At 37.4% G+C, this 24,433-nt stretch overlaps 1 protein-coding gene across 1 annotated transcript in view; it reads left to right on the forward strand.

Moving 5' to 3' along the window:
- Positions 1–24,433, forward strand: part of EPRS1 (glutamyl-prolyl-tRNA synthetase 1) — a 66,061-nt gene that overhangs the window by 17,278 nt on the left and 24,350 nt on the right. Inside the window, exons 9-18 of the mRNA XM_080824021.1 lie at positions 1,363–1,534; positions 3,499–3,732; positions 4,952–5,036; positions 5,452–5,511; positions 11,285–11,395; positions 13,373–13,509; positions 14,318–14,525; positions 15,096–15,208; positions 16,127–16,244; positions 21,055–21,411. Of these exons, the coding sequence (XP_080680147.1) occupies positions 1,363–1,534; positions 3,499–3,732; positions 4,952–5,036; positions 5,452–5,511; positions 11,285–11,395; positions 13,373–13,509; positions 14,318–14,525; positions 15,096–15,208; positions 16,127–16,244; positions 21,055–21,411 (1,595 nt within the window). The remainder of the gene's footprint in view (positions 1–1,362; positions 1,535–3,498; positions 3,733–4,951; positions 5,037–5,451; positions 5,512–11,284; positions 11,396–13,372; positions 13,510–14,317; positions 14,526–15,095; positions 15,209–16,126; positions 16,245–21,054; positions 21,412–24,433) is intronic.

The following is a 24,433-nucleotide window of genomic DNA, read 5'->3' on the forward strand; positions in this document are numbered from 1 at the left end:
CAATTTAAATACTGAGTCTTTCTGTAAAATGTTTGATCATGTTATTAGTACCCAGATCTTCTTAGCATGTGGGTAAATGTGAATATAATACTGAATATAATATGGAAGCTCGGTGTACTGCTCTGTACCTCAGAAATATCACTTGATGAAATAACCTTTCTTACTCATTACGTGTCCCCTGAGTTACTGAATAGGGCTATTTTCACTCTGTAATTATGTTGCCATAATTTCCACAGTATACTGTATTTAAATCTTGGGAAGTGTCTAGTGAATTTAGATTGTTACAGAAGTCTTTCTTTTTTCTCTTTTTTAAGTTTCCCTACATTTTCAGAGATTTTTAACAACTTTACTTATAGACCTCACTTGATTTTTTTGAGGGCAGGTAAGATTTTTGCATTCCCTTCAGGAGCTTCCGCAGAGAATCACTGTGTCATAGTTCTTTCTTACCTACATGGGACAGGTTTTCAGTGTTCTCACATAAATAGAAGCATAGCCATTTAGGACATAGAATTCTTTTTTCTGGGATTAAACTTGTGTCATTGTTTTCTGTGCTCTTTCATGTTTTTCAGTATAAGAGTCTCCTGCTTTCCACTGGAATGACTGACAGGGCTTTCAGGGAGCCCACAGGCTCAGGCTCACAGCCCGAGCCGTGTTCTTTACCTGGGCACGGGCAGTAGCACTGATCCCTGTGGGCCCTGTAGATCAGGCCAATCTGGTCTGTCCCCTGGGCGTGAGGTAGCAAAGGGACAGAATGCTTCTGCTTCAAAGGCAGTGTTAAATTTAAGGGAGTCGGGCTGAACAGTTGTGCTATGATGGGAAACGAGGAAATGCAGGATGAGAAAAACCTTTTGGCCTCTTTCGCTCTTACTCTTTTTTTTTTTTTAAAGATTTTATTTATTTATTTGACAGATAGAGAGATCACAAGTAGGCAGAGAGGCAGGCAGAGAGAGAGGAGGAAGCAGGCTCCCCGCAGAGCCTGATTCGGGGCTCGATCCCAGAACCCTAGGAACATGACCTGAGCTGAAGGCAGAGGCTTTAACCCACTGAGCCACCCAGGCGCCCCATTCGCTCTTACTCTTAAATCAGTATTATAACAGTGGAATGTATCGATTTGACTGCCTTTAAAAATACATGTATAGAGTGTATTTTTTAAGCGTTTTGTGAGACTTCATAAAAAAATGATGCATTTACTCTTTATACCAAATATTAGAACTATTATAGTACTTTTAAACTAGTGGAGTGTGCTTTTATTATACAAGTTGAATGTGGAAATTTGTATCAAATTATGGGACTATTAAAATAATTTGAATTCAACTAGATTAGTGATACATGAGATAAACTAATATAATTATCATCTTATAGCTGTTGAGAAGAATCTGCAAATGTGGGAAGAAATGAAAAAAGGGAGCCAGTTTGGCCAGTCCTGTTGTCTGAGAGCAAAAATTGACATGAGTAGTAACAATGGATGTATGAGAGACCCAACACTTTATCGCTGTAAAATTCAGCCACATCCAAGAACTGGAAATAAATACAAGTGAGTGTATCTCTTTCATTATGCTCGGTAGCCTAGTATGATTTTTGTTGATCTCTGTAAATGTGGAGTACATTCAGAATAGTCAGGAGACTTGGATCTTTGTTCATCCACAGATTAGTAACTGCTGTTGGTAGAGTGTGTAACCTAATCTCTTGGGGGTTTACTAACTTATTGATTAAGGTTATGTTAGGTTATTTCTGAGATAATTTCCATCTATAAAAGTCTTATACTCTCCCGAAAATTGCTTTTTGTATTGACTAGGTTTACTGTGGTGTGTATTTTTATTTTTTATTTTATTTTATGTTTTTAAAGATTTTATTTATTTGACAGAGAGAGAGAGATCGCAGGTAGGCAGAGAGGCAGGCAGAGAGAGAGGGGGAAGCAGGCTCCCCACTGAGCAGAGAATCTGATGCGGGGCTCGATCCCAGGACCCTGGGATCATGACCTCAGCCGAATGCAGAGGCTTAACCCCCTGAGCCACCCAGGTGCCCTGGTGTGTATCTTTAGATGAAGATAGTTTTCTTCCTCTTATAAACTTGGATTCTGCTGGGCATAAATTGATTCACAAAAGTGATGGAATTAAAAATTTACAGAAATAGGAACAATATAAGAAAGTATCATGCGTTTTTTTTCTAGTTTTGATTAGCTTTCTGTGTGGGTTTTCAGTTAATGATTTTTTTCTTCAAATGGGTTCCCCTCCCCTCTTAATTTACTTTTATAAAGTAACTATAGAATTTTTTTTTAATAATTTTGAAGAAGCCTACTACATATAATTGCTGAATCCACACTTCTGAGATTAGTGAATGTAAATGCTAACCTCTTTAACTAATGTAACTTTCTTTAAATTTGTGGGTGTAGATATGGTGTCCATATGTAGACAAAACCTTACACATGTGGTTACAGGTATCTACATAAGTCATTTTTACAGGGTGCTTTCTCCTTATTTTATTAAGCAAATATTTCGACTACCTTTGGAAAAGTGAATTTGGATACACATTTTCAGTATCAAATAATTGCCAAGCATAATGCAGTAGCATTTTAATGAAGTCGTATCCAAAAAATTAGAAGGCATAATGCAATAATATATTTCTTAAAACTCAGAGTGCTTTCACATCGTGTACACTATTTTAATCAGGAACTGTTTCTAAGGCCATTTCATCTTAAATGGAATTTTAATTAACCTACTTTTCTTCTCTTTTACTTGTCAGAGAAGGAAATGCTTTATTCTTAAATTCATTTAATTACAGGAGATTAAGCTTAGGTATTTATTCAAGTGTGGGATTTATTAAGATATTGAAAAGCTAAAAATTCCTTTGAATTTTTATGTACAGTTGACTCTTGCAGTGCAGGGAGTTAGGGTGCCAACCCCCTGTGCAGTCAAAAATCTGTGTATGACTTCTGATTCCCCAAGAACTTAGCTACTAGTAGCCTCCTATTGACAGAAGCCGTGCTGATAACATAGTCGGTTAACACATTTTTATGTTGTATGTATTATATACTGTATTCGTAAAATAAACCAGAGAAAATAAAATACTAAGAAAATCATAAGAATACATTTGTAGTACTGTACTATGTTTATAAAAATCCATGGATAAGTGGACACATGTAGTTCTAATTTGTGGTGTTCAAGGGTCAGCAGTATTTTGCTTTTCGCTTTCTCCTATGCTATACATGAAGTGTAGATTGTAGAATTTGCTGTGCCAATACCCAGTTGTCTGTTAAATTGCAAATTTGCTTTTTTGTTTGAACATTGAGTGGGTTAACTGACTTGTTGGTCTCAAAGACTGATAATATTTTGATATACTTTGAATATTATGGGTCATAAAACCTGTTGATTTTTAAGAAATTCCTAATTTGTAAGGAATTATATTTCAAATTACTCTTGCTTCTTATAATGCAATAATCTAAGATGGAAAGGGTAAAATGCTTCAGTTTACTTTTCAATGTATTCCCTTTTTTTCCAGTGTTTATCCAACATACGATTTTGCCTGTCCCATAGTTGACAGTATTGAAGGCGTTACACATGCCCTGAGAACAACAGAATACCATGACAGAGATGAACAGTTTTATTGGATTATTGAAGCCTTAGGCATAAGAAAACCATATATTTGGGAATATAGTCGACTAAATCTCAACAACACAGTGCTCTCGAAAAGAAAACTCACGTGGTTTGTCAACGAAGGATTGGTAGATGGATGGTATGTTTACTGTGACCTAGAATTGAGAGGAAGTAGTAAGAATATGGTCTATCAGTGATTTTAAAACTGTTTTGAGGGGCAGGTGGGAGGGTGAATGGGAAGAGGTAGAGTGGGTGGGCCTGTAGGGTTTCTGGTCCTTATCTTTATTTCATCCAGTGCATCAAGTCCCCCTACTGCTCCCTTTATTTTAATGCTACAAATATGGAGTGCCCATTTGGACCCTGGTACATGGGAATGCAAAACACACAAGGGCACATTCTCTGCTGATCTTGGCGTTTTGTAGAAAAGTAGTTGTGACTCTTGTCCTTTGTATATCTTGTTACCATTTTCCACACTCTGCTGAGGCTCTGAGGCTTTTCAGCTAGGTCCCAGGAAGGCCAAAAATACTGAGTTGAGGTGAAGACATAAACGGTTTCTGCCTTGGTGGTGAAGACCCACCTTGTGGAGCCATTGGATGCCCAGAGCACTCAGCTCCTAGGAAATGTTTACAAATCTCTGTAGCATGTTAACCTGTACAGGATTTCTACGAGAAAGAGGAATATAAAAATTAAAGTCATCTTGTAGCCATAGATCTGTGTAAAGGAAACCTGTTCAGATGAGTTACCATGCTGCTAAGTCTATTCTTTATCTGAATTAACAGGAATGTATATATTAGTTTCTATTAGCATTGCATAATAGTTAATAGTATTTTATACTGGTTTATTTTAGAGCTGAATTTGATAAAAGGCAAGTTTATCTTGGGCTCCAGGCAAAGGTTTTTATTGAAAATAAAATTTCTGTAGAATGTTAATAACCAGTGTATATATTTTTTACAACCCAAGGGGCTTTATAAACTATATTCATACATGGATGACATGATACCATTTCTTATCTGATTCTCACGGTCGTATGTAGAATAGGGAGCTTGAATATTTGTTAAATAAAAAGCAAATAAGAATGTTTTAATACATGGGTTTTCCCTATTTGAAGATGTCACCTCTGTGTCTTTTTGAAAGTAGTGCATTTGTTTTACTGAGCAGTATTTGACTAGTAAGCAGTTTTCCTCTTCCATGTGTGTGGGCTCACCGGTATTATAAGCTACTCAATTATTATTTAAACAACCTCAGTCCAACTATTTCACAAGCTAACTATAGTTATTATTCATTAAGGTATTTTGTACTGCTTGTGTTTATACATTAAAAAGATCTCCTTGGTACTTACAAATTTCCCTGTTTCCCAGGGATGACCCAAGGTTTCCTACGGTTCGTGGTGTGCTCAGAAGAGGGATGACTGTTGAAGGGCTGAAACAGTTTATTGCTGCTCAGGTGACCTACACTTTGTTTTCCATCTTCTCTGTTTGAGTTTCCAAGTGTCTTATTAATATCCCTTTAGTCTCTGTTAATTTCTGTTCATTTTGTTCCTTGTTTCTTATAATGCAAAGGCAGAATTTTTTTTTTTTTCAAAGAGTGTGTTTATGATAGTGGAAAATTGAGAACATCCTACTCTAGTAAGCTGAAGTGGGACAAAGACGGCCTGTAGTATTTTTATATAGTGAAATATACAGCTCTTGACTCTGGCTGTTCAGGGTAACCAAATTAGTTTGTGCATACTAGGTTTTATAGTCCAATGGAAGTAAACTTGCAAGTATTTGGGGGGTTTATTTTTTTTCTAACATGCGTAGCTTACGTACTCCAATGAATACTTTTTGCCTTTTAAGTCATTTTATTATTGCTTTTCTAGGGCTCTTCACGTTCAGTTGTGAACATGGAATGGGACAAAATTTGGGCATTTAATAAAAAGGTACACATTTTGACTTTTGGTCCTCCTTTCTTGTGCCTAAGTCCTGAATACTATGATATGTGTAGAATTCATTAGTGTGTTCATCATAGAGAAAACTTTGTGAAGAATGTTACCATTTTGCAGACCTTCAGGAAAATGGAATGTTTTCCTTTCTTAAACCTATAAAGAGTTTTAAGCCTATTTTCTATACCAAACAAGTCACAGTGATTAAAACAAACTTGGAGTTAGTGGGGAGCGGTAACAGTTTTTTCCTTAAATCTCTTACGAACACTGCATTTCATTTTTCTGCTTTCAAGCTGCGAGCTCTCTGTAAGAAGGTATCACTTAACGCTTTTATTCGCCTTACCTAGCACATAGCTTTTAGCGTATTACATGTCATAACCTGAGATGTTATACAGCTGTGAAGCACAATCACATTTATATAAAAGACTTGCTTATACAAATCCACTGAAAATGCATTATTCCTAGTTTTAAAAATCATGTCCTCTGGTTTTCTTAGTGGCAAAGGGAAGATCTGGCTAACTTCATTCCACTGTTCCCTTGTGTGCTGAGAGGACGGAGTTTTTAAGTTGTATGTTTCACCGAGTTGTATTGAAGGTTCACTAATTGTAATTCCTGTGTCTTATTGAATCTAGTTTTTTTTTTTTAACTGTTCTTAAATGAAAGTCAAATAAGGAATACTGCATATTGACATTGTTAATTGCCAATTGGAAGCAGATGCTTAGACACTATAATAAGGCAAATCATTAAAATGCCGTGTTTTAAACTATAGTTTCTGTGATTGTGTTCTGTACTTTTTTCTTACTGCTGCTTGATTGTGCTGATGCCTTGCTTCAAGAAAGACTTGCTTGTCTCGCATGTGTCTTGAATTTGTTTTATTTAGTCTTGTGTGTTTTTGATACATAAAGGAATTAATTGGCTCTTTCTGTTGCTGCAGTTACTAATAATAAATACAAGTAGAATTTACAGGCAAAGTTAATTTGGTGTACTTTTCATTAATAACCCAAATTTTAAAGGTTTTAAGTTTTAATAAAATTACACATATGCACTTAGTTCAAATACATGAATTACATTTCACCACGGTCAGTTCTGTAGGGTCTGTTAAGGTGAGGAGCATATTTCCCTGTCTTCTTCCCTTCCATATCCCCCCCCAGAGAAATGACTTTCAGCTCTTTTAGATCATTGTTTTGGTATTTTTATTGCCTGTATCTCTGAATAATATGTGTGTTGCTATTTCTTATTTTTTATTTAAGTTTTAGGCATCCTCCTCTGACTCACACAACGAAAAGAGGGGACATGGGTCTCTTACTTTTTTCTCAGACCCTCTTGGTTTTCTTGTAGTTAATTATTGTTTTCCCTCATTTGTTTCGTTTACTACTTCTGTCCTCTATGAATTGTCTGAATTTCCTACCAAGGTGTTCTTGTGCCTCAGTGTTCTTTCAGTTCCATCATGGAGACCGCTCTGCTAGAGCCTCCTGCCCTGCTCCGCGCAGCTTCGGAGGCTCAGCAGTCTTCCGTGCTCGGCCATCGTCCTGGGGTTTCGTGTGCTTTTGTTCTGTGATGGATTGATTGCCTGGTTCTTGGAGCTCTCATCTTTTTTTATGTTCCCCTTGCTTTGCTCTGCTCTGTCCTTTGGTTGCTCCCTGAGAAGGGGGCAAGGGATGAAGATTTTTGAGACCTTGTATATGACCTTTTTCATTCTGAAATTTCATGAGGAGGTGCTGTGGCGGGGCTCCATTTGCATCTTTATCCGTCAGAAAAACAGGTGGCTTCCAGTCTGGAAACTCGTTCCTTCAGTTCTGGGAAATTGTCTTGAATCCTTTCTTTATTTTTTCTCTGCCTCGCGTTCTTCTTCCTGGAACTCGTGAGCAGATGTTGGGCCTCCTGGACTGGTCCTTCAGGTTTATCTTCTCTTTTTTTCTATTTCATCTTTTGGCTTTGCTTTGTACTGGATTGACTCAGCTGTATCTTCCCAACCTCCTGTTGAGTTTTTCATTTATATATCATGTTTCCAAGATTTTGTTTCTGTTCTCTGACTTGAAAAAAAGTTCTTGTTCCTGTTTCATGCTTAGAATACTAACATCAGTAGGAATTTCTTCTTGTGATCTCTCTTTCCTGCAGATTATTTTGGCTTTTTATTTCATATTAAAAGCATGTTAAAGACATCTCAGAGGTCTGGATAATCTTGGTTATCTGCTCATGTTTAACATGGGGGACTAAAGGAGCAGTGAGAAGGCCCAAAACAAAGAGTTGGACTTGTCAGCTGAGCCTCACTGTAGGAGGACCTAGCTGAGTCAGTCAGTTGGAGAACCTCTGTGTCAGTAACTTTATCTCTTATCTCTTGGAATTGGCAGTTTTTCCAAGGAAGTTTCTTTTAATTACCTGCCTGAAGTGTGAAGGCTTAGCTGTCAGAGCTTTGGAGCTGAACGGAGGAGGACCGAGGGCCTTTCTGTGTAGTATCACGCATTCACTTAATTTTGTGCAGTACCCTCTCCTTCAGCTCCTCCTGGTCCCTGCCAGGATCTAGGCACCCTCCTCCTTGCAGAGTAAACTTTCTTCTGTAGTGGGGATGGGGAAGTGGCAGTTGCCTCATTTATGGAACAGAGAGGGGATGTTTCTGTATGATTTTCAGATCACAGAATTTTGTTGTTATCTCCTCTTTGATTACACTAGTTTTCGGGGTTTGTACTTTTAAACAACAACAACAACAATTCCTTTTCTTTAAATCTTTTCCTTTTTTTTAAGATTTTATTTATTAGAGAGAGAGAGCGAGCACTGAGTGGGGAGGAGAGGGAGAAGCAGGTTCCCTTCAAGCAAGGAGCCCAATGCAGGGCTCAATCCCAGGACCCCAGGATCATGATTTGAGCTGAAGGTGGATGCTTAACTGACTGAGCCACCCAGGCGCCCCTAATCCTTTATGTTTTTTTAGTGGGGATACGGAAGGGAATGAAAGTAGATGAGTATTCTTCAGGCTGCTTTGTTTATCCATACATCTGTGGGGCCTCTAATCATTAAGCACCATGATGAAAACAGCACAGTTAAAACATTCTGATGGGTAGTAAAAATGACGTTATTCTGGTGACGTACCTTTTCGTTTCTGTTGCTGGATTTCCTCACCTCCTCCTACACTTCCTTCACTTTGCCACCCTTTCTGCCCCCCTGAGGTACAGATCTCATGTTTAGGGTTCATGTCCCATTCAGTCTGATTACTGCTTTGTTATTTTGTAGCTTACTCTTTCTTTCCAAGCTCTGTGAATAAAATGTAAGTGAGACATCACTGAACTAAATTTAACACCATGGCTCGGTGAGGCAGTCATTAAGGACAGAGATAAAATGTCATTCTCTGGATACTTTCCCGCTCTTAGTAACTTAGCATTTTCGCATAACTTAGCATTTTTGTTAAAGCATCTTCTGCTAAAGGACTAGAGGGGTAACTGGATTAGCTGGAACTCTTTAAGTACATGTTCCTTTGGAGAAAGAGCTTTATTTGCAGAGTATAGTGTATATGGCTGAGGAAAGGGGAGAAATGGATGAAGGGGACAGTGAGATGTGGGGTGAGTAATAATCTCAATATCCTTCTGAAAATTCTATAATCCATATTTTCTTAGCCTGGCTTTTCATATTGGTAAATTAATACATAATTTTTCTGAATCATAACTAAATAAAAGTTACCTAGTTCCATTACATATAATCTACCGTGATACTGATAGGAGACATTTCACTAGCTTACTCTGTATTAACCTAATTTTCTTCTTGGTTGTATGTAAGTGTGAGTATTAAGATCTGAACTCTTTAGCCAAGGCAGAAAAGTCATGGCTTTAAGGTGTTCATTTTACAGTAAAACTTGCTTATATCAACCTTCCTTTATTGCTGTAATTTTGAAAGCTATGTTAGTATTTCAGTAGTATGATAATATCATAGTTTCCCCCCCAAATCTCATCCCAACTCCCTTGCCTCTGCCCCTACCTAGTAAATTTAAAGTATGTAGAGACTTCTCTCTGACCCCAAAAAAGGAAAGTCTTCAAATGAAAAATTTTCAAGTAAACCCCAGTAAATAAAAGGGTAGTTTTTCTGGTGGAAGTTTGTTAAGGGTTCTGGAGTCTTCTGCACAGTCCCAGGCCTGTCTTTCCCCCACTGGGTGGTGTCTGCCAGGGGAATTCCTTGAAATCCCTGGGACACTTCAGAGTAATTTGATCCCAAAAATTTTTAGAATTGTATAATTTAGAGCTGAAAAACTTAAAATCTTTTAATCCAAGATTTCTCAGACTTCACTGTCCCTGACTATCCTATGGAATGCTTGTTAAAAATAGATTTCTTTAGCCTTTACTTCGGACTATTACATTCATTGTCCTGTAGGGTTAAGTGGCATGAGAATCTGAGCTAGCCGCTGTGTAAGTGATGATTACACATAGTCGGGTGTGAGAAACCATCTTCTCCGGCTCTTGTCAGGTGAGGAGGCTGAGCTGCAGTGACCTGGAGGTTTCTCAGGCCGGCTTGTCTAGTTGTAGCTTTCTTTAAAGAAATTATATCTTCCTGGCTTAAATACTGAACTGAGGAATTGCAAATTAAGTCTTCGATCATTTTGGCCCAATTGAAGCTGAAAGGAGGAATCTTGAACTAGTAAGGATGATCTTTAAGCTAACTCAAGGGAGGGAAGAATGGAATGACAAATATAGAGAGAGGCTGGTCCTGATTTACTACCAACATGAAATATAAGCCATGAGGAGTAGCAGACACAGGGAAGTTAAAGAGCTTTTCAGGCTTTTATGAGTGACCCTCTGAGTCACTGAGAATTTTCATATTATTCTTTCCAGAAGCTGGAAAATACTCTAAAAGCAAACATACAAAAAAATAACCCAGCAGTGGTAACAACAGCAGAGTAATATAAAACAAACACAGCCAAGTTCAGTTAGCCATACACTATTTCCTACATCCTCCTTAATGCCTCACTCTGTACATATGCCTCTATCTACGTTTTTCTTCCATATGCTTTATTTAGTGTCTAAACACTGCTGTTTTGTGTGGTCACCATGGATAATTTTAAATTGAACAGTAAAGTGAGGAAAATATATCCGATCCATAAGGGCATGCTACTGCTGTTTTGGAGGTGGAGTTAGGTCAGAGCACAGCGAGTAGAACCATTCATCCAGTGAATCCGCAAATGTCTGTTGATTACCTGTGTGTGCCAGGCCCTTGCTCAGTACTGGGAACACAGTGGTCCCTGTATATGTAGCTTGCAGACCAGCAGAAATGTCTTGTTTATACTATGAGTTTATAGAATTGCCTTATTATAGTGACCTAATAATGTTTTGCTTTTGATTGTGATGTGTTGCCTAACACTGATTAAAACTGATACCAAGATACATTACCTATAATCTTTGAAAATGGACTTTTCCAACAATACAAAAGGACATATCACACTTACCCATAGGATTGATACATGACCCTGCAGGATGATTTTTCCTCATCTTCTAATAACAGAGTTAAAAGTTATTTTCAAAGGTAATATTTTGCTTTAACTAATTGGTTTCTTTTCACCTGTCAGGACTTTTTCTTGAGAAGGAACTCTGAATTTCATGTAGCTTTCGATTATGATTGTTTCCTTTTTTTCTACTGGACAGTTAAATATTAGAGGAGACTTAGCAGGTAAAACAAAAAATTAGTAAATGCAGTAACAAAGAAAGCCAGTTAGTATTCCTGTGCTATCATTTATTTTATTTACGAAGTTTTAAGAATATCTGGATGTTTTAACACGAGGTTGCATTTGTTGTAGGTTATTGACCCGGTGGCACCACGATATGTTGCATTACTGAAGAAAGAAGTGATTCCTGTGAATATCCCTGAGGCTCAGGAGGAGATGAAAGAAGTAGCCAAACACCCAAAGGTCACCCTGCACTTTCACCAGTGTTATTCTCAGAAGGAGCAGGATAAGAAAAGGGAAAATGTGGCTTGGGGGCAGCTGTTGCATGGTTTCGAGATCATTTTCTATTCAGTATTCTTTGTCAGTATTTGCTACTAATTGAAGTAAATGTTTTTGTGGGTTTTTTCTGAGGAAATTTATTCTAGTAATAATCCAAAACACATCTCAGAACTTTTAGACTCTGTGCCTTTTTGTTGTTGTTGTTCTGTTGAGATAGTATATAAGTATATAATAAAAGTTCACCTTTTCTTGGAGTCCTTCTGAAAGATGATACCATAATTCAGGCTGTTGTCTTTATAGGGAAGCCGAGGTGCATTCTCTGTTAACTAGGTTATTCATTGGTACCTTTGTCTTTAAGCCCAACATTAGGCCTAGTAATATTGAATCACAATTTTTTTTTTAACGTAGGCTCCACGCCTAGTGTGGAGCATGAACTCATGACCCTGAGATCAAGAGTCGTGTGCTCTACCGATTGAGCCAGCCAGGTGCCCTTTGAATCACAGTTTTCGTTCAGAATCTATCACACTGGCATTTAGTTTGTTTTAGAGAATATCAGTGAAGTGAGAATGAACTCTGTCCATTTAAATTCAGAATATAAATCTTAGATACAAGTAGTAGGGAATTCCTCTTAGTTAAACCATGGTTGTTGTCTTTGTTATGACTGCTTGGTTGACAGCCTTGACGCAAAAATAGATCCTTTTATTCCAGCTTTGTGGGTTGTCTACAAATACCTTCATTGTATAATGGAGATTCATAGACTAACTCACTCATACAGTAGCCTAATATACTCATAACCTTACTCATAACTGTGTTATGTACACAGGTTAACTCACATATAAAATAATATGCATCTGAGTTGTAGCCTTATATGATTGCCTTTCTACATGGCAGTGGCTATTTTTAACTTTAAAGATGGGGACTCCTAATAAGATTTGGAAAGAGTATCTGTCTGTGATAGATTTGACTTTGCCTTTATCTTTTATCTGATCGCTTCAACCAGGCTATGGTGCTGTCTGTATCACATCACCCACTACAGTTAGCTTAATTGTGAAGCTTACTGAATGCTTTGAAATTTGAGTGGTGAGATAAAATGTCCTAAGGCGATTATTTGTTAAAATGATAGTTGTGTTCAGGTAGTGTAGTTAATAGTTACACAGGTAACAAAGGATACGTTTATTATTGATTTGGAGACACTCTTTAAATGATGACTGGAGTGCTCAGTGCGATCTGTGGAATCTTTGGTATCATTTTCCTCACTGTTAGAGATTTAGCCTGTTACCTTTCTTCCTGAGCCCAGCAGAATGTAAGTCAATACAGCATACTAATTTTTCTCAAATACATTGGTACATTTATTGAGTAACTACTAAACACATGCTGTATAACATTTATTTCAAAAAATCTTAAACTTTTCTTCTTTTGAAGTCTTAAACAAAAACAGAGTTAACACATTGTTCTTTTTATTCTCCAAATCTCTTTCCTTCTTTTATAATACATACTGAAAAGACAGAATATTTATCTATCTATACAAATATGATACTCTTTAATTTGTCACCTAAAATATGAAAGGTCCACAGTTTTCCTGCTGTGGTGACATCTGTTGTCCTGTAATGTTCTGTATCCACTGATCAGGAGTGACTTCATTTTCTCCTTTGCTGCCAAGCATTGGTGACATTCTGAGGATTGCAAAGTAGATTCTGGTTGGAGGGACACCAAACACAAATGATACTGTCTTAGCTCTGAAAACAAAGAATTTTAGGCTGGAAGTAATTGTAGGGACAGGTCACTTTATCTGGCTCCCATTAGCATTACTGTCACATAGCTGGGATTCAACATGTTTGATTAAAGAATTAAATGAATGAATATTAGATTTGCATGGTGGGTTCAATAAGTTGTTTCAATCAACACTCTTCTTCTTCTTTTTTTTTTTTTTTAATCAATCAGAATCCTGATGTTGGCTTGAAGCCGGTGTGGTACAGTCCTAAAGTTTTCATTGAAGGTGCTGATGCAGAGACCTTGTCAGAGGGGGAGATGGTTACCTTTATAAATTGGGGCAACATCAACATTACTAAAATAAATAAGTAAGAACTTTTCCTCTGTTTTTAAGTAAATATGGAAGGGAATTCTTAGTTTATTCACTTATTAAAAATTACCAGATTTAGTCTCACTCATTTTCCCGCTGGTAAATCTGCTCAGGGATAGAAACTGCTAATTCTGGACACACAACAGATTTCTTTTCCATGTGTCCATTTATCGGGTATCGGGTGTTTTGCTTGTGACATTGAAAATTACTGTGTCTAGATGTAAAAAATTAGTTCTCATGCTTATAGGTCTCTTCCTGTCATCTAATTCTCATTGTACAGTTGCCTGGGGGAAGGGATCCTTTGGATAGAATTTGTATACGTAACATTCTTTATCCTAAAATCTGTTTTAAAATTCATTATTTTGTGATGAAGGTGCACTTTCTAGTTATTATAGTGTGCTACACTTGTTAGTTCTTAAGATTACATAAATGGAACATAGTATGCTAATAAAATTTATATAAACTCTGAAATCTGAATTGTCCAGTCATTATGTATGATTTCAAGTAATTGTTAAATGTTTAAAAATATAGTACTTTATATTTTTTAATGTTTAACGCAGATGACTTTAAAATTTGTAGATATGTTCATGTTTTTCATCAGATTAGTGTGTGTCTGTTCTCTAGTAGATTATATTTTATTCGTCTCTTAACCAGTATATGTCTGGAACATATTAGAAGCTCAAGTAGATGTTTGCTTTGACATTTTTCCAAAGAAAATTCCTAGCCACTTATTATAGATACAAGACAAAATAATGCATTTATGACAGTTACGGTTTTCTTTTAACACTTTTCAATCTTATATGTAGAAGTGCAGATGGAAAAATTGTATCTCTTGATGCAAAATTGAATTTGGAGAACAAAGACTACAAGAAAACCACAAAGATCACATGGCTTGCAGAGACTGCACGTGCTCTTCCTATTCCTGCAGTCTGTGTCACGTACGAGCACTTGATCACAAAGCCGGTGCTGGGGAAAGATGAGGACTTTAAGCAGTATGTCAACAAGAACAGTAAGGTAGCCTCCTAAAAGACACCATGTTTCTTTTTTCCTTGTTATATAAACTTTTTTTTAGAATTTTTAAAATTGCTTTTGAGTATTTGGTTTTCAAGTAAAATGGAAAAGATCTATAAAATTTTGTTAAAATGAAAAGATGTAACGGAGTGATGTTTCTGTTTTACAGAAGATAAGAGTTGAAGCACAGTGGGGTTAAGGAACTTGCTTATGCTTAAGTGCGGTGCTGCTGTGCCTTACAGCTAGGTCTCTCTGTGCTTTTCACACTGCCGCTCATGGTGGAATTTATGGTGGGAAACTTACTTAAATATGCAGGGATACCAATCAAGTTGATTAAAAGGTTTCCTGAAGTTAATTCATCAGTTCATCAATTTTAACTTTTGAAAAAATACAAAATATGTAATTGCTTGCTTTTTTACTGTTTCACTGTATCTGCTTAAGTAGTAAAGTTTTTAATATATTTGTTTAAATTAAGGATATTCCACCTTCTGGAAAAACAGCTTACATTTTAGAGTTGTTTTCAGTGCTCTGATTTCTAAGAAGTTGTATTTTGGTTTTCTGTCATCTTTATAGCATGAAGAACTAATGCTGGGGGATCCCTGCCTTAAGGATTTGAAAAAAGGAGACATTATACAACTCCAGAGAAGAGGATTCTTCATATGTGATCAGCCATATGAACCTGTTAGGTAAATAAATGTCATTGAGCATTTAAATGAAAATGCTTAACATTCTTATAGTAAATAAGATTTTAAAAATCGAATTTCTACTAAAATACTCTACCTGATAATTCTCTATTCAGTTTGATATTTGCCTTTTATATTTAATATTTCAGACCTTAAGGTAACAAGCAGTAACTTTGAAACAGCATAATAATAACAAATTATTGATTTCTAAAATTATAATTCATCTTCATGTAGTCCAAGTATAAAGAGAAAATTTCAATATATCATTGGGTAAAAAATATTACTATTACCCTTTTATAGTGTATTTTCATTAGATGCATTATAGAATATAAATAACGCAGCAGGTACATTTAGAGGAAGATAGTAAACTTATCTCAGTAAAGCTATTATTCAAAAATACTGAAGAGATGTACTGAATTCTTCTCTTTATATTTTCACTTGAGCGTTTACTACAAAATTTGAAGAAGTCATTTGCTTATGAATAGTCTTGGTGGCAGTGGATTTTGCTGATTACTTTTAAAAATTGAGAAACTCTTATAAGTGTTTTACGGAAATTTTTCTGTTTATAAGCATATTATGTGTTGTATGGAGATGCATTTGTCTTTCGGTCAAGAATGAGCACCCACTAGTGCCATTTGTGGTGGCAGGCAGAGGAGCTGTACTTTTGTCCTGGAGTTAGCCTGTTTATATCTATAAAACATCTTAAATTAGAAGGTTATAATTAGCACTGTGAATTTTTATTTATGTATCCATTGTTTTTAAACTACTCTGAAGAGCTTTTGATTTGAATAATAAGAGAATGGACTGTTTATACTTGAGAAGTATTAACATGACGCCAGTGACTTAATCTAGGAATTCAGTTTGAATTACTGTCACATAATTTTGTTCTAAACTTCTTTTGGCCCTCCGTTTTCTCTTTAGCCCATATAGCTGCAAAGAAGCCCCATGTGTTTTGATATATATTCCTGATGGACATACAAAGGAAATGCCAACATCTGGGTCAAGGGAAAAGACCAAGGTAGAAACAACAAAAAATGAGGTAAACGGTGACTTCTATGGATATGTCTCTAATCAACCATCTTTTTACCCCAGGATTTAGAATCTTTCTTCACGGTACCCACGGGCTAAGTGAAATTCTAATAGTTCTCCTTGTTAAGTTCAAAGAGAGAAATATTTCTTATGCCAGTAGTTACTTGAAGAAATAATAGATGTAAGTGGAATAAAAGAGAAATTTTATTCTTAAAAGATTGTGTTCTCAAAGTTAAACATTTTAATTATTTCATCTAAAAGTGATACACCGATCAAAAGAAAGAATAATACTTTATTTCTTTCCTGAATCTTATACTCGCCTTGGATACTACAGTGCTAACTTCCTGTTCCATAGTGATTTTCCTGTGGTGTTTGATTTTAACTTAGCAGTTGTGGAAATTTTAGTTTTGCAAAGGTAGGACATCACTGAAAGGAATGTAACATACTCTGATGTTAACAATGAGCCACCTTGAGCTCGTAGTACATGTAGTGTTGGACAGATGTTGGACATGTTGCTCTGTTTACCTCAAATACTTAAAATATTTAGTGGCACCCCTGTGAATTTCCTGTGGCATCCTGGAGCACCTTGATGCATAGTTTGGGATCCATGGGTATTGGGTCCACATTGACATTTTGGCAGGTGGATGGGAAGTAGGATTAGAAGATGTGTTAAGTGGTTAGGAAGCCAGAGGATGAGGGAAGGAAAGATACAAAGTAGGACATGAATTCAGGAAGTAGAATAAGTAAGACAGTAAGTCCTATTTTTGTGTGATTGAATAGGTAAATAAAAAATAACCTGAGCTAGGGAAGATAGAAACACATAAGTTTATTAGATATGAGTTTAGAACTCTTTACAATGGCAGTGTCATAACTTGAGCTTTTAATTTACACACATTAAATACTGTGTGATCTCAGACAAAAGAAAATTAAAGGAAGAAAAGAATTTAAATAGAGCAGTTCTCAAACTTTTTAGTCTCAAGACCCTGTATACTTTTTTTTTTTTTTAAGATTTTATTTATTAATTTGACAGAGATCACAAGTAGGCAGAGAGGCAGGCAGAGAGAGAAGGGGAAGCAGGCTCCCTGCTGAGCAGAGAGCCAGACCTGGGGCTGTATCCCAGGATCCGAGCTGAAGACAGGGGCTTTAACCCACTGAACCACCCAGGCGCCCCAAGATCCTGTATCCTCTTAAAAATGATTGAGGACCCTTTTTGTTTATGTGGGTTATATTTATCAGTATCAGTATTATATTTATCAGTATCAGTATCAGTATTTATCAGTTATATTTATCAGTATCAGTATATATATCAGGTTATATTTATCAATATTTATATTTATCAGTAACTAAAAGTTGAAACTGACAAGTTTTTAAATTAAGGATTAATTTTATTTTACTTATTTATCTATCTACTTTTTAAGAGAGAGGGTGAGAGAGAAAGAGATTGGTGTACACAAGCCAGGGGCAGGAGAAGGAGAGTGTTCAGCAGGCTCCACGCCAGGCATGGAGCCGGATGCAGGACTTGATCTCACAACCCTGAGATCATAACCTGAGCCAAAATCAAGAATTAAACAACTTAGACTTAAAACTTAAACCACCCATACACCCTTATCTATTTGTTTAAAATGGCAATAATGAACCCAATTATATTTATATAAATATTTTTCATGCAAAATAACTATTTTTTAAAAGTTTGAGTTAGAAGAATGCTGTGGTTTTGCACTTTTAAATATCTCTTTAAGATCTGACTTAGTAGCCTCCAAAAAATTGGACTGTATACTCATGAAAGACTGACTCAAAATGACAGATTACATCTTAGTGTATTAGAAAATAGCTGTGGCCTTACAGACCTCCTTTGAAAGGATCTCAGAAATCCTCTGGGTTCTGTATGCCACACCCTGAGAACTGCTAGTATACGTGATGAAATAAGAGTGACGTGGGGAATGTGGCTACCTAGGCCCTTGTTGGTCCCAGTGTCCCCCAGTAAAATTTTGCTTATGCTGTAAAGATGCTAGTGTAACGCTGTAAGTTTCTGTATTTATTTTCAAATTTTTATTTAAATTCTAGTTAGTTAACATATAGTATAATACTGGTTTCAGAAATTTGTGTATTCTTGAGAAACTTTGTTCTGTAAAGCGGCATACTAAGAATAACAGGGCTGGTTTATTAGGAAAAATAGGCTTGGGGCAAAACACTAAGAACCTGTGCGTCTCCTATAGCTTCAGTCAACTGTTGGCTGGTTGGCAGTCATCAGAGGCCTTGCTGGACATCCATGGTGGCTCACTCTCATGGGTGGCAGTTGATGCTGACTGTTGGCTAGGAAAGGACATGTTGCACAAAGTAGCTACAAGTGACCTCTTTAGCGTGATAGTGTCAGGGTAGTGAGACTTTGTAGGACAACTCAGGGCTCCGGAAGTGAGTGGCTGGTAGACGTGGTGGAAGCAGCATTGCCTTTTATGTTTTAACTTTAAAAATCTCACAGAGTGTCATTTCTGCCATGCTCTTGGTCGAGGCACTCATGATCTTGCCCAGATTCAGGTGGGGGGTGTAGACACTGCCTCTTGATGGACGGAGTGTCAGAAAGTTTGTGGATATGTTTTGGAACCTGCACAAATCCTAAGAGAAGTTCACGTGCACTTGACTAGCATTGGTATCCAACACTGCCTGGCAGCCTTAAGCCTTAGCATTAACGCTGTCTCCTTTGATGTGTAGGTCTTTGAGGGTGTTTTCCTCTAATAGAGAGCAGTATCATCAGAACTGGAGTCTGACTCAGCGTGGATCCCGCCTCATCTTTTTTTTTAAAAGCCCAGGAGGCTGGCTCTTTGAAATCCCTTCGTCTGCACTTGTACCTTCATTAGATGGCTTAATGTTATGGTAAACAGTGTTTTTAAAGTACTACCTTCACTCAAGGAAGCCGCTCCTCTTTTTTTTTTTTTTTTTTCCAGATTTTATTTATTTGAGGAAGAGAGCGCAGGCGTTGGGGGTGGGGGCGCAGATAATGCAGACTTCCCTCGAGCATGAAGCCTGGCATGAGCCTTGATCCCTGAATCCTGGGATCATGACCTGAGCTGAAGGCAGCTGCTTAACTGACGGAGCCACCTGGGTGCCCCAAGGAAGACACTTCTAAAGCTTTCTCTTTTAATTGTGAGAAAGCTTTTTCCTGTATGCTTCTTTGACATCAAACATTAACATACTGGCAGAAACCACCACAAGGTGGTGTGATTTTTCAGTGTTACCCTAATATCTTTAATAGTGTTTCCCTGTTTACTAGGCATGAATGAGTCCATTCAGGTTATCAAAAATAAGTATAGCAGAACAGGATGTATATATTTTTGATACAGAATGACTCTATTGTATTCTTGCTTTAATTTATAATATTTTGCATTTATATGTGCATATTAACATTTATGGTTGTATAGTTTAAGGGAGTAATTTCGAGTATATGTGGGTTTTTTAAAAAGATTTTATTTACTTATTTTTTAATAATCTCTACACTCAGTATGGGGTTTAAACTCACAATTCTGAGACTAAGGGTTACATGCTCTACCAAGTGAGCTAGCAAACCTATATGGTTTGTTTTTTTTTTTAATATTTTATTTATTTATTTGACAGAGATCACAAGTAGGCAGAGAGGCAGGCAGAGAGAGAGAGGGGGAAGCAGGCTCCCCGCTGAGCAAAGAGCCCTATGCAGGCCCCACATCCCAGGACTCTGAGATCATGACCTGAGCCAAAGGCAGAGGCTTAACCAACTGATCCACCCAGGTGCCCCCTATGTGGTTTTTGACTTACATGTTTCCTTTAGAATCTAACCCCTATGTAAAATGCAACTCTGATGTAGCTTGACATGCTCCTTAGCTATTCAGGTCAAGATATCTGAAAGACAGTTCAGAGTGCTGGGTCTGGGATCGGGACAGTTCAAGTAGAGATAAAACATTCTGGAGTTAATATACGTGACTCATGAATATGGATTAAGCAGAAGACCATTAATGAAAAAAATCATGGGGAAGGTATGATGTGAGCTGGATTTTAAATTTGGAAGCATTTGAGTAGAGTGGAAAGCTTTCTAGGCAGAAGGAAAGCGTGACATTGAGAATAAAAAATAGCATAGTTACTCACTACCCAGAGATCATTTTAGTTTACGTATCTCTAGGTTTATTGCATATATCTGTATATAATCAGATGCCTGGAAATATATAATTTTATACAAAATATGTAATTTTATACTATGGAATTGTTCCATAGTAAGGAGTTAAAATTGTATCACAGTACTTTATGGAGGTCTTGCTTTGTCATCAATCTAGATATTATCTCTTAAAAAATTAATAATTCTTGAAACTTATTGATACTTTTTCCGAGCATTTGTAACTAAAAGCTTTAAGCAGATTTATTACCTTTTATTTTCCCATCACATTGATGGGTTCAATATAGTTACTTTTCTTTTATAGTTAAAACCAGAAACAGCTTATGGAACTAATTTAAGGTCGCACAGCTAGTATGTGGTGAAACAATGATTTATTCTCAGATCTTTTGGATGTGTCATAATTTCTTTAATCTACTAATGGTAAGGATTTAGCTGATTTTCAGTTTTTTACTCTGATAAAAATGCTTTAGTACATATAACCATGTACCTCTATGTTTGTTTACTTCTGTCATTTTTCATTAGGATAAATTTTTAGGATTGAGATTATTTACTTAACCTTTTTAAGGGATCAAAATTTAGTTTTTAGCATGAAATGTTGTATGACAGTTAGTTTGATAACAATTTTGTGAGAAGACATTTAACATGAATTAATTTTTTCTCTTTTGGTTTTCTGCCTCTGTAGCCGACTACTCCTCTTAAGGAAAGACCAGGTCCTTTGGATAATACCTGTGCTTCGTCTGAGGATTCCTTGGTCTTTTACAACAGAGTGGCTGCTCAAGGGGATGTGGTTCGTGAATTAAAAGCCAAGAAAGCAGCAAAGGAAGATATAGATGCAGCTGTAAAACAGCTTTTGGCTTTGAAAGCTGAGTATAAGGAGAAAACTGGCCAGGAATATAAACCTGGAAACCCTCCTGCAGTGGTAGTACAGAATGTTTCCTCTGGGTCATCAGGGAGTGTTATGGAAAGTAAATCTCTCTACGATGAAGTCGCTGCACAAGGGGAGGTGGTTCGGAAACTGAAAGCTGAAAAAGCCCCCAAGGTCAGTATGCTGGAACAGGGCAAGGCAACACTGGGAGGGAGCTCGTGAATTCAGCCGGTTTAGGGTGGCTGTAGTCTCATCTTTTAAGACATACTGTTTATAGACTGCTTGAATATCTTGGCAGAGCAATCCATCATTACTGATATCTGCTATGTGCCAAGCTCTGAAAATACAAGCAGCTCACCATCTAGTGTGGGAGTGGGTGTCAGGGAGGAGATACGCATACTGTGATCCACGTGATGGACTATAATCGTGTCCTGTGTGATGTGTAAATTGTTCTCAGAAGCACTTGTGGTTGTAAGTGGCAGAGAAGGAGGAAACTGTTCATAAAGGATATTTAAAGTAGTCCTGAGATAGAGGAAGCCCTTTATGTGTGAACAAAATTCAGAGAAGGTGTAAGTGGAGATCCATGGTTCTCAGCTTCATTTTACATCAGGATTACTAGAGAGCTTTGCCAAAACACAGATTTCAGGGTCCTACCTCTTGAACTTCTTCTTCAGTAAGTCTGGAATATAGAGAGAATACGCATTTGTAAAAAGTCGTCTAGGAGAAGCTGGTGCTGCTGGCCTGGGGCCCGGTATGGAAGGCAAGCAGCGGGAGGGACAGGGAGGTGTGAGGGTTCAAGGTATATTCAAAGAGTAATAGGTCGTCAGGACATTTTTGACCAGTGACCATTTCCAGGTCTTCGTAGGGGAACCCTCAAGTGATACGAATTTTTAACTAAAGTATAGATTTTATTCTTGTCTTAATTATGTCTTTATGCCAAACATTTAGCACACAGAGCGTGGAACAGGATTGATTGTTGTAAGAGACAAGAGGAATAGCATCTGTGATAAAGGTCATATATATATTTTTTTAAATTTTGAAGTTTTTATTTATGTATTTTAGAGAAAGAGCACGCATGGTGGGACAGAGGCAGTGGGGGAGGGACAGGGACAAGCAGATTCCCGCTGAACTCAGAGCCTCGTGTGGGGCTCAACCCCACAACCCTGAAATCATGACCTGAGCCTGGAACCAAGAGTCAGACCTTCACCAACTGAGCCACCCAGGCTTCCTGAGAATGGTCATATTTAATAAACAAGATGTACAGTACTGTTCAAACAGTAGTGTAGTTCTAAAACATGACCAAATGGATAATGCTGTAACTGGATATAATTCAGTCACTCACAGGCTTCCAAAAATTACAGACTCTGGGCTGACATGAACACAGAGCGGTATGGTGAACCCTTGGACTTGACTTCAGTGACTAGGGGAGATTTGTTCTTTTCAGGGGATCTACTGTCCCTTCAGCATCCTGGGCTTTGGTTGGAGACGAATGGAGTAAGAGGTTACAATTTCCTCATCTCATTAACAAGTTGCTAGGCATCTGACTGGGAACTGTGCCCCCAAGATTCTTTCTTTCATGGACATTTGACCTCTGTTGAAGAGAGAGCATGCTTTGGGGGGATTTGGGGGTTTTATTCCAGAAGTTAATATTTTTCTCTCCCTTGTGCGGTGTGGAGAAATCTTTTTTCTCTTTAGTGAGCCTGTTGGAAGTCCTGCAGAGCTGTTATGATCTTCAAATAGCTCTGCTTCTAGGAATAAAGCCTGCAGCTTAGGATGTAAATCCTTGATATTTCCTGTCCTTTGGCAAGATTAAGAGTATTTTTCACTCTGTAGATCAGACACAAGCTATGGACCCTTTTTATTTGAGGGGAAGGGCTTTGGTCTTTAAATTCCTTCATTCTGAGTAGGATACATTGAGATTCTGTGCTGAAATTATGTGTGAGGTACTAACAGCAGCAGCCATTACACTCAGAGCAGCGGCCAACTACACCTCCCGTCTCATTGGGTTAGTGGATTATATCCTACTTCCCTGGAATAGCATGGTCAAGCTTATGAAAAGTCAGCTGATGGGTTAAAAAATCAACATTTCTTTGGTCATTAGGCAGCTACTTTTATTAGGTACTGTTTGATCATGATAAATGTGATACTGAAGTGAGTCTGACTTCAACCTACATTTACAAAATGCCTACAGTGTACCATATCTGTGTTTCAGAATATTGCTTACATTTTGTTTCTTCTCTGAATGCTGAGAGTAGTAAATAGTGCTCTCTCCTGTTCTAGAGAATCAACCCAGTGACCAGGAACAGAAGTATTTTTTAAACTACATCTGGCACCGTGTACTATACACTGTTACTATTTTTGCATTTAATCCTCACAATAGCCGTGTCCAGTAATGTTCAAATAATAATTTTTTTAGGATTTTATTTATTTATTAGAGAGCACAGAGGGAGAGAGAGGGAGAAGCTGACTCCCCGCTGAGCATGGAGCCCAAAGTGGGGTTCGATCCCAAGACCCTGAGGTCATGGCCCAAGCTGAAGGCAGACGCTTAACTGATTAAGCCACCCAGGCACTCAGTACTTCTTTTTATATTTGTTGGTTTTAGTAGCCAGTGAGAAACTGAATATGAAAGTAATTTTCTTAAGTTTACAAAGCCTAGATTCCAATTTTGCAGTCAGATTCCCAGGTTATTTCTCATTGGAGATGATGGCAGTGGGGCATTCTATTATGAACACCAGAGGGTTGTGTTTTTAGTAGTTTATTAATTTATTAAACAAGTTATTAATTTATTAAACAAGTCTGTGCTTATTTTATATTAATGATTTATCTAAACCTCTTAACCGTTGTATTTCCTACAAGTAGTTCTTTTATGTCATGTTCAGTTGTAAAGAAGGTCATCAGCTGAGCATTTATAGTTACAGGCTTTGATTAGATTTTTTCCTTCTCTATTTGTCCATTCTTCTGTCCTTCTCCCTGCCTCCCTCCTGCTTCAGGATCAGATAGTAATTCTGTGTAGGAACTTCTGAGCATAGAGGCGGACTATAAGCAAAGACGGGCGAGGAGTGAAAACTTGGCGGTCTGCCTTCGGTTTCTCCTTCACGTCCACCTTCTTCTGCTCCTCTTTCCTTTTTCTCTTGCTCAGTAGGTTGTTGCAAAACAGTGGATCAGGCAGATAGAGTTGGGAGTTGCTTATCTGAGA

The sequence above is a fragment of the Martes martes genome (assembly GCF_963455335.1).
Source record: "Martes martes genome assembly, chromosome: 15".
NCBI lineage: Eukaryota > Metazoa > Chordata > Mammalia > Carnivora > Mustelidae > Martes > Martes martes.